The 11,085-nt window shown below is 38.5% G+C and overlaps 1 protein-coding gene across 4 annotated transcripts in view; it reads left to right on the plus strand.

Moving 5' to 3' along the window:
• Window positions 1-11,085, plus strand: part of RAPGEF6 (Rap guanine nucleotide exchange factor (GEF) 6) — a 304,075-nt gene that overhangs the window by 212,959 nt on the left and 80,031 nt on the right. For all 4 annotated transcript variants that reach the window (XM_006872939.1, XM_006872936.1, XM_006872938.1 and 1 more), the window contains exons 13-14: window positions 3,385-3,492; window positions 8,438-8,641. In XM_006872939.1, coding sequence (XP_006873001.1) covers window positions 3,385-3,492; window positions 8,438-8,641 — 312 coding nt within the window. The remainder of the gene's footprint in view (window positions 1-3,384; window positions 3,493-8,437; window positions 8,642-11,085) is intronic.

Below are 11,085 nucleotides of genomic sequence, written 5' to 3' on the forward strand. Positions count from 1 at the left end.
GGATCGGCCAGGTGGCATCATTGATGGACTCAAGTGTGGCAGCGGTAGTGAGGTTGGCCCAGGATTGGACATTGTTTCGTTCTGCTTTCCATGGGGTCGCTATGGGTCGGTTCTGACTCGATGGCACCTGACAACAACAATGGAAGAAAGATGAGGCTTTCTGTTCCCATAAAATTCATGGCCTCAGAAACCCTAAACAGGGTCATTATGTGTCAGAACCGACTCGACAGCACACAACTGTCACCACCACTATGAAGTGAAGATGATGGTGGTGTGCCGAGAAGGCGGTTCCAACTCTTAGCGATCCTGTAATGGGTTTCTGAGGTTGTAAATCTTTATGGCAGCAGAAAGCCTCATCTATCTCCCATAGAACTGCTGGTAGTTTTAAACTGCTGACCTTGAGGTTAGCAGCCCAACTCATAACCACTATCCTACCAGAGCTCCTTATGAAGTGACAGTAGCCATACTCAAAGGGCCACGTATTGCTTAATTCCTTTTATATAAACTGTCTATAAAGGTAACGAAAAAAGGAGAGAAGTAGGTGCCAGGAGGCAGTGATTTTTTTGTTAATCTATTGAGCAAATAGTTAATACCACTATTATTCAAATTTATGCAACAACTACTAAAGCCAGTGAGGATGAAATAGAAGATTTCTACCAACTTCTTCAATCTGAAATTGATCAAACATGCAATCAAGATATATTGATCATTACTGGTGATTGGATTATAAAGATTGGGAGCAAAGAAGAAGAATCGTTAGTTGGAAAATATGGCCTTGGTGATAGAAATGATGCTGGAGAACGCACGATAGAATTCTGCAAAATCAATAATTTGTTCATTTCAAATACCTTCTTTAGACAGCACAAGAAACAAATACACATGTGGACCTTACCAGATGGAATACATAGAAATCTAATTGACTACATCTGCAGAAAGAAACGATTGAAAAGCTCCATATCATCAGTGAAAACAAGGCCAGGGACAGACTGTGGAACAGACCATCAATTACTCATATGCAAATTTAAACTGAAGCTGAAGAAAATGAGAATAAGTCTACGAGAGCCAAAACATGACCTTGAATATATCCCATGTGAATTTAGAGATCATTTGAAGAACAGATTTGATACATTAAACACTAAAGACCGAAGAAAAGATCAGCTCGAGAAGATAAAGCCAAATATTACAACAAAATGTGCAAAGATCTGGAGTCAGAAAACCAAAAAGAAGAACACGCTCAGCATTTCTCAAGCTAGGGAAACTGAAGAAAATATTCAAGCCTCAACTTTCGTTATTGAAGGATTCTCTGGGCCAATCATTGAATGATGCAGAAAACATCAAGAGAAGATGGAAGGAATACACAGAGTCACTGTACCAGAAGAAAATGGTTAATGTTCAACCGTTTCAAGAGGTAGCATATGTTCAAGAGCTAATGATACTGAAGGAGGAAGTTCAAGATGCATTGAAGGAATTGGCAAAGAACAAGGCACCAGAAATTGATAGAATAAAAATTGAAAACTTTCAAAAAAGTGAGGTGGCACAGGAGGCGCTCACTCATCTCTGCCAAGAAATTTGGAAGACAACTATCTGACCGACTGATTGGAAGAGATCCATATTTGTGCCCATTCCAAACAGTGGTGACCCAACAGAATGCGGAAATCATCAGGCAATCTCTTTGATATCCCATGCAAGTAAAGTTTTACTAGACGTAATACAGAAACGGCTGCAAGCATACATTGACAGAGAACTTGCAGAGTTTCAAGTTGGAATCAGAAGAGGCCATAGAACGAGGGATATCATTGCTGATGTGCGATGGATCTTGGCTGAAAGCAGAGAATATCAGAAAGATGTTTACCTAAGCTTTATTGACTACACAAAAGCTTTCGATTGTGTGGATCATGACAAGCTCTGGACATTATGAAGTATGAGTTTTCTGGAACACTTAATTGTGCTCATGAGGAATCTGTACCTGGACCCAGAGGCAGTTGTTCAAACAGAACATGGGAACACTGAATGGTTTAAAATTAAAAAACGTGTGTGACAAGGTTGTATTCTTTCACCATACTTATTCAACCTGTATGCTGAGCAAATAATATGAGAAGCTGGGTTCTATGAAGAAAAATGTGGCATCAGGATTGGAGGAAGACTCATTTACAACCTGCAATATGCAGATGATACAACCTTGCTTGCTGAAAGTGAAGAGGACTTGTAACATTTACTAAAGAAGATCAAAGAGCACAGCCTTCAGTATGGATTACATCTCAATGTAAAGAAAATAAAATCCTCACCACTGGACCAATAAACAACATTCTTAACAATAGAGAAAAGATTGAAGTTGTCAAGGACTTCATTTTTCTTGGATCAATTATCAGCACTCATGGAAGCAGCAGTCAAGAAATCAAAGGACGTATTGCCTTAGGCAAATCTGCTGCATAAGACCTTTTTAAAGTTTTGTAGAGCAAAGATGTCAGCTTGAAGACTAAGGTGTACCTGGCCCAAGCCATGGTATTTTCAATAAGTTCATATGCATATAAAAGCTGGACAGTAAATAAGGAAGACTGTAGAAGAATTGATGCATTTGAGTTATGGTGTTGGAAGGGAATATTGAAAGTGCCACGGGCTGCCAAAAGAACCAACAGATCCATGTTGTAAGAAGTGCAGCCATCGTGATCCTTGGAGGCCAGGATGGCCAAACTTTATCTCTTATACTTTGGACATACTGTCAGGAGGGACCCGTCACTGGAGAAGGATATCATGTTTGGTAAGGTGGAGGGTCAAGAGAAAAAGAGGAAGACCTCCAACTAGATGGATTGGCCAAGTGGCAGCATCGATGGACTCAAGTGTGGCAACAGTAGTGAGATTGGCCCAGGATTAGGCAGTGTTTCATTCTGCTGTGAATAAGATAGCTATGAGTCAGTACTGACTCAATGGCATCTAACAACAACATTGAGCAAATGAATCAGTTGAACACTTTGAAATTAACAATATAATAAAGGACATTTCAGATTTATTGTTATCATTTCTGGTTAAATATATTCTCATCTATAGAAATGCTTTTGATGTGTTGCCTTCCCTTAGAAGCTTTCATTTAAAAAAGAAACGGTCTGAAACATATGTCCAGTGTATTTCTTGCATATTGAACACAGGCTTGTATTTTGTAATTGAATACACAGAGTTGGCTCTTTTATGTATATCAAAAGAAGTAAAAGCTATCACTAAACCATGCCTCTCTATTAGAGTGAACTTTTTGTGTGTAGTGGGTGTTCATTGTTTCCCCATATAGCTCTGGGGAAAACTCCCCCACAGTTTTGAGCATGCTTTTTGAATGTGCTTTTATAGAAGGACTACCTCTCATAATCATATACTGCTTCTTCCATGTCTCCACAGGTAACACGGATCGTATTATTATGGGTAAATAATCATTTTAATGATTTTGAAGGTGATCCTGCTATGACTCGATTTCTGGAGGAATTTGAAAAAAATCTGGAAGATACAGTAAGGCTCAAAAAAAATTTTTTTCTTCAGCTAATTTAGGGCCTTCCTTTAAAGAACATCAACTCAGAACAGCTTTCATCATTTCCTGTAACTTACACCTTTATTTTGAGAACTTAAGCATCTGTATTCTAGACCTGCACTCATTCTCTGCTACCCCAACCCAAACAAAAACCTGAAATCATGTTTTTTCCTGACTCCTATTTCTGTTTAACATTGCCATTCTACCAGGCATGTATGATTATTAACCCTTGTGATGTAGGTCCATCTCTTTCACTTTGTCTTGAATTCTTTGGCCTAGATGTCTGTAGTCAGTTGCGGAACTCACTCAGGTCACTAATTGTGGTTGTTAAGTGCTGTTGAGTCAGTCCCAGTTCATATTGTTGTCAGCTGTCATGAAGCCAGTACCAACTCATAGTGTCCTTATGCACAACAGAACAAAACACTGCCCAGTCCTGAGCCTGTCTCACAATCATTGCTACACTTAAGCCCATGGCTGCTGCCACTGTGCCAATCCATCTAGTTGGGGGACTTCTTCTTTTTCACTGACCTTCTACTTTACCAAACACGATGTCCTTCCTCAGGCTTCCTCAGGGACTGGTCCCTCCTGATAATATGTGTGAAATGTGAGATTTGAAATCTGGCCATCCTGGCTTCCAAGGAGCATTCTGGCTATATTTCTTCCGATACAGATGTGTTTGTTCTTTCCGCATTCCATGGAGTTTTTAATATTCTCCTCCAATACTAGAACTCAAATGCATCAATTCTGTATGGTCTTCCTTATTTATTTTCCATCTTTCACATATATATGAGGTTATTGAAAATACCATGACTTGTGCCAGGCACACCTCAAACTGACATATTTGCTCTTCAACACTTTAAAGAGATCTTGTGCAGCAGATTTGCTTAATGTAATACGTTGTTTGATTTCTTGACTGCTGCTTCCATGAATGTTGATGGTTGATGCAAGCAAAATGGAGTCTTTTGACAACTTCAGTCTTTTCTCCATTTATCTTGGTATCATTTGTTGGTCCAGTGGTGAATATTTTTGTTTTCTTTACATTTAGGTGCAACCCATACCTGTGATCTTTGATTTTCATTAGTAATTGTTTCAAGTCCACTTCACTTTCAATTAGCAAGGTTGTATCATCTGCATATCGCATATGAAGTCCTGGTGTGATACTATAGTTATAAACACTGAACTGTTAGCCGTACGGACAATTGTTAAAACATACCCACCACTCCAGAGTCAGTGTCATTTGGAACTGACTCAAAGGCACATAATAACAAGAAGTAGTGTGAAGGGGGCTTCAGAAAGTTTATGGGGAAATTCCACTATATTTCCATTCAAGTTGTCCAGGAATTTTTATAGTATAATCATCCTTTTTTGCAGGTTTTACATGGATAGCTTCAACCAACCAAGGATAGAAAAAATTAAGTCAGGGTGGGTAGGGAGTAATAGTGGTCAAAGCAATCCCTTAAAGGCTAAGAGGGAGCTTACAGTGCTGTTCACAGAACATTGACATTGTATTAGGTTTTACAAGTAATCTAGAGATCATTTAAAGTTTAAGGGAGGATGTCCATAGTTTATGTAAGGGGCTTGAGCATTCTGATCCCTTATCTGCCTTTTCTTCATTTTACCTGTGTACCCTTGATTAAGGAAGGAGTCCTGGTTGGATCTGTGGGTTAATGTGCTGGACTGAAAAGTTGGTTTGAACCATAAGGTTGGCAGCTCAAGATCACCAGCAGCTTCTTGGAAACCCTATACAGTGTCTCTATGGGTCAGAACTGACTCAATGGCACTTATCAACAACAACAAACCCTAGATTAAAGCCAAACTAGAGTATTTTGCACCTTCCGGTTCTGTGTGTTAGATAATTGTAATTCTCTTCTCCCAGTTTTGCAATTTGAAATGCTATACAATCTTCAAGGTATATTTTACATTTGCCATCTACATTAAGACTTTTTTTTGGTCTCTTTCTGTACCTGATTTCACCTGTTCTTTAATATACAACACCTAAGATGAGGTCCTTTTAACTTCTAAAATTACTGTTACTCTTGCCAGATATAAAACTTTGAGCTCCTACTGGGTTGTCTGATCTGTTGGGGTAGTGGTAATGATTGTGTGTCATTGAGTTAGTTCTGCTTCATAGTGACCCTGTATAGGGTTTTGGACAGCTATAAATCTTTACTGGAACAGAAGGCCTCATCTTTCTTCTATGGAGTGGCTGGTGATCTTGAACTGCTGACCTTATGGTTAGCAGCATAATACATAACCCACTGTACTACCAGGGCCCTTTTGTCTGTTCTAAGCTATTTCAAATTTTAGGAAGACATCAAGTAGCAATGCAGCCTGGTGGTTTTAAAGGATTGTTGTGGAGTCTGATTGCCTGAATTAAGATCCACCACTAACTAAATATGTGACCTGGGGCAAATTGCCTAATTTTTTATGTCTCACTTGTTTTAAGAAAGAGTATTCTTAGTTCATTAGAATTGTTAGGATTATAATGAACTAATAAATGTAACGTCCTTAGAAGTTGGCACATAGCAAATGTTCAAGACTATAGTAAAGTTTAAGTAGATTAAGTTCTGTGAAGAGAAATGTTGATATTTGGTGCCTTTTTTCCTTATGCCAGGGTCCCTGTGGAATTCTGATCTGGTGCTGTAGGATTAGCACTGGACTGCTAACCACAAGATTGGTGGTGCAAACCCACCACTCACTCCTCAGAAAACCTATACAGGGTCGCTAAGAATCATAACTGACTTAATGGCACTTAACCACAACAAGTTCCCTGTAGCCTTTTTAGCATCAGATCTCCTATATGCAAAATGGGGACAATGAACTGGGACTGAGGAATTTGATAAAGAAGTCAGAGATGTTTACCACCATCATATGTTTCATGCACCTAATTCTGGTTATGTGGATGTTCAAAGAGCTCATAGAATCTTGACATTGTCTTGTAGTCATAGGATTTTTCTCAGTAGTTAGTCTAGTGTTTATTGAATTTGAGTCATGGTGTTGGATGAGAATATTAAAAGTACCATGGATTGCCAAAAGAACAAACACATCTGTGTTGGAATAAGTACAGTCACAATGTTCCTTGGAAGCCAGGATGGCCAGACTTCATCTCTCATACTTCAGCCATAATTATCAGGAGGGACCAGTCCCTGGAAAACGACATCATGTTTGGTAAAGTGGAGGGTTGGAGAAAAAGAGGAAGACCCCCAACAAGAGAGATTGGCACAGTGACAGCACCAGTGGGCTCAGGCGTAGCAATGATTGTGAGGTTGGTACATAAAAACTCTATATAGGGTTTCTAAGGAGCATCCATTGGGTTTGAACCACTGACCTTGCAATTCAAACCAACTTTGCAGTCCAGTGCATATCCTGCAGCGCCACACCAGGACTTCACAGGGACCTAGGTATAAGGAAAAAAGAACCGAATAACAATGTTTCTCTCTTCATAAAACTTAATCTATGTATGCTTTACAAGTGCTAACTGTAGTTCTTGAGTATTTACTTTATGTAAACTTCTAAGGAGAATACTTGCTTCTTAAACTGATATAGGAATGAATCAAACTCATAGAGACTTGTATAGGATTTCCAAGTAGTAATTGGTGCGTTTGAATTGCCAACCCTGTGGTTCTCAGTCCAGTGCTGATCCTACAGTGCCAGATGTTGTTATGTGCCGTGGAGTTGGTTCCGACTCATAGTGACCCTGGACAGAGTTTTCAAGGCTGTAAATCCTTACGGGAGCAGAAAGCCTCATCTTTCTCCTGTGGAACAGCTGGTAGTTTCGAATTGCTGACCTTAAGGTTTGCAGCCCAATTTGTAGCCACTATGCTACCAGAGCACCTGTGCCAAATATTAGAACCTGGAAATTTAAAAATGTGCAACACCAATAACTGCCTTGGAGAAAAATGAAACTTCCTGCTCCTGTACAGATTTACAGCCTCAGAAACCCTATTCAGGGTCATTATGAGTTGGAACTGACTCAGGGGCACACAACAAACAAGCAAACAATGCTATGCTCCTTCCTTGTGTGTTTCCTGGCTATTGAGAGTCTTTTTTAACCTTTATCTTTTTATAAAACATTGAAGACCTAAAATAATGAAGTCTTTCTTGGAAGAATCAGTAGAAACCTTAATGTATCTGTACTAGTATTTGGAAAAGCAATTTAAGAGAGTAATGTATTTTGTCATCCCATAGTAAATGAGTTCCCTCAGAACTTTGCAATCTTTTCTAACTTAATTTATGTAGAAATCTCTAAAAATCCTATTAAGAGATCTTTTTTTTTTTTTTTTAACTTTTTATTGTAAATTGAGTTGTGAAGGTTTACAGACAAGATTATCAGTTTTACATTCAACAGCTTATCTTTGTTTCATCTCAGTAATTGCAATCCCTCTGTGGAACAACAGTCATCTTGTTTCCTCCCTGTGGATCCTATTTCCATTCCACCCACCTTCCCCTCCTTTCTCACCTTTGTCCTTAGGTATATGCTGCCCCTTTGATTTTGAATGACTGACCATTCCATCATTTGTAATGAGCATACCTTACTAGTATTGTCGTTCCCCAGTTACACTTATCTATTGACTAGTTGAAAGCTGGGCCATGAGGGTCATGTACCAGACATGAAGCATGGTCAAGGACCATAGTCTCAGGTTCCAATAGTCTCTTTTGATCAACTAGTCAAAAAGAGTCCAGTATTTATTATAAAATAATTTAAAGGTTTTGTTCCACACATTCTGCTCCTCTATCTGGGACCTTCTAATGTGATCCCTTTCAGAGCAGTAGCAGTGGCAGCTGGGCACCATCTAGTTCTTCTAGAAGAGATCTTATTCTTGGCCCAGTTTTCTCTTACCCCAGCTTGTTTATTCTCTGCTCTTTTTATTTTCAAATATAACTCTGGAATTGAGACATACATTATTACCCTTTTCTACTTTACAGAAAATGAATGGTCATCTCCGGTTATTGAATATCGCCTGTGCTGCAAAGGCTAAGTGGAGACAAGTTGTGCTGCAGAAGGCTTCCCGGGAGTCCCCTCTGCATTTCAGCCTTAATGGAGGAAGTGAGAAGGGATTTGGTATTTTTGTGGAGGGAGTAGAACCTGGTAGCAAAGCGGCAGATGCAGGATTAAAACGTGGTGATCAGGTAAGTAAATAACTACTTAGACAAATGCTTTCCTATAAGTAAAATGTTTTATATTATTGCTGTTAGTGCTGTTGAGTAGGTTTCAACTCATAGAGACCCTGGATAGGGTTTAAACTGTTGACCTTGCTGTTAGTAGTCCAGTACTTATCCTGCAGCGCCACACCGGACTCCATTTTAGAAAGTAATATTTGAAAATTGTTTGTTTTTAAAACTTTTATCATATATCCATTACTACTTTGAATGAAAAATTTTGATATAATATGACCTGAAACACCATGGACATCTGGCTCTGTCAGCATGGCTTTTTGAATGCTCATGTCCATGCCCTGACACACCTTAGGAAGCTGTGTGAGCTAGCAGCTTCAGAATATTCCAGGAGTATCGATATGTTGTAGACTTTGAAGGAAGGGCATTTCCAACCCATAGCATTCTCAGCTGTACATAGCTTAAACTTGTCATGTGATGATATCAACTTAAATGATGTTACTGTGGTACATCTTAGGGTGCTGAGTGAGCCACATGAGAGACTTGAAAAAGAAAGAGATACTGGGAGGAATTTGATAGTACTTTATTCTTTCTGTATAGAACTCGGTAACTTTAGATCAGTGTATTTAGAAATAATGACCTACTAACTGACAGCCATGTTAAGTAAAAAATATGATTCCCAGGCTCACTCATCTTGTTGTTCTCAGGTTCTCAGGAGTTAAACCTTGGGGAGCTGTACTTTCAGCAGAACTTTTCTGGTTGATTCTGATATACAATGAAGGGTATAGTTACCCAAATCTAATTGTCAGGATGACTTGGGAACTTAATTTTTTCCCATCTAAAAAATTCTGTTTATTCATTGATTCAGTATGACTTTGTTTTATTTTTACCTGACCCATACTATGATTTTTACCTTTTGTATATTGTGAGATCATTTACGTTACCAAAGATTTTGCCCCAGAGGACCTTTGACAATATCTGGAGATATTTTTTTATTGTCATGACTCGGGGATTGCAACTGACATGTAGTGAATAAAGACCAACAAAGTTGCTGAACTTCCTACAGTGCACATAGCTGCCTCCATAACAGTTTTCTGGCCCACAATGTCAATAGGGAGGTAATAAACTGAACCTCCCGCATACCTACTCATTAAGAGTCTCTTAATAGCTAGGAAGGACTAAGGAACCTTGATGGCACGGTGGCTGCTAACTGAAAGGTTGGTGGTTCAAATCTACTAGACATGCTGGGGGAGAAAAGACCTAGCAGTCTGTTCCCATAAAGATTTCAACTTAGAAAACTCCTATGGGTTATTTCAACTCTGTCACATTGAGTTGCTATGAGTTGGAATTGACTCACTGGCACATAGAAACAAGTAGCTAGGAACCTGGAGCCAGTATCTATATTGTTCACATACTTTATTGTAAGCATGCTTAAGAACCTCATTTTTTACAGAAAAGAAATTCAGTGATCTCTTCTTGAAAGACATAACATTTATCATGCTTTTACTTCATCCTTTAATCCTCCCAACTATTGTTGAAATTATGTGAGATTTTAGATCCTAGATACGTACTGTCATTGTTTTATTGTGTATCTTCTCAGCAGTTTAAAACCACCAGCCATTCTGCAGGAAAAAGATGAGGCTTTCTGCTCCTATGAAGATTTATAGCCTTAGAAACCCTGTGCAGGGTAGCTATGAGTTTGGAACTGACTCCATGGCATACCACCACCACACCTTCTCTTTTCAAGAATATTCTTGACTTTTGCAGTAAGCTTCGGAAACATAACTAGCCATCATTTAGACATTTACACCTGCCTTACTGATTTCATTGATCACCCTTTCACAGTGGCTGGAGTGCTTCTAGTACTTTTTTAAAAAGAGAAAAAGTATTTAAATGTATTTTTTTCACGTCAGATAATGCCTGAATATGTTTTTATTCAGTAGAGTGTAAAATTATTTGCTCACTGTGATTTTTCCCTCAGAACTTTGTAGTCGTAGAAAAACATTCTAGCACATTGTTACCTGAAAGTCCAGACCTACCTTTATCTTTCTTTTATAGTGTATCTTTGATTTTTTTTTCCCCCTCACAGTGATGCTAAGAGATTCTTTATTCTCTGTCTGTGGAATTAAAATTTTTACTGGGATATGTTTTTTAAAGTTTCTTTTTACTACTATTGCGTGCTACTGTATGTAAATATTTTAATATTTAGTCTTCAGTCTTTTCAACTCTGAGAATTTTACTAATTTTTTTTTTCTTTTTTCAAATTTTTGTTCATCTTTTTCTTAATTCTTTTTGGAATTTCTATGTTGGAACCGACTCAACGGCATTTAACAACAACAACATATTGACCACCTAGGTCTGCCTCATAGACTTTGGAGGTGATGGGTTGGGAGGGGGTTGGTCAGCAGATTTTTCTCATAATCCGTTTCATTAGAGTCAGTGTCTTTTTTTTTTTTTTT

This window comes from Chrysochloris asiatica, unplaced genomic scaffold, assembly GCF_000296735.1.
Source record: "Chrysochloris asiatica unplaced genomic scaffold, ChrAsi1.0 scaffold00215, whole genome shotgun sequence".
NCBI lineage: Eukaryota > Metazoa > Chordata > Mammalia > Afrosoricida > Chrysochloridae > Chrysochloris > Chrysochloris asiatica.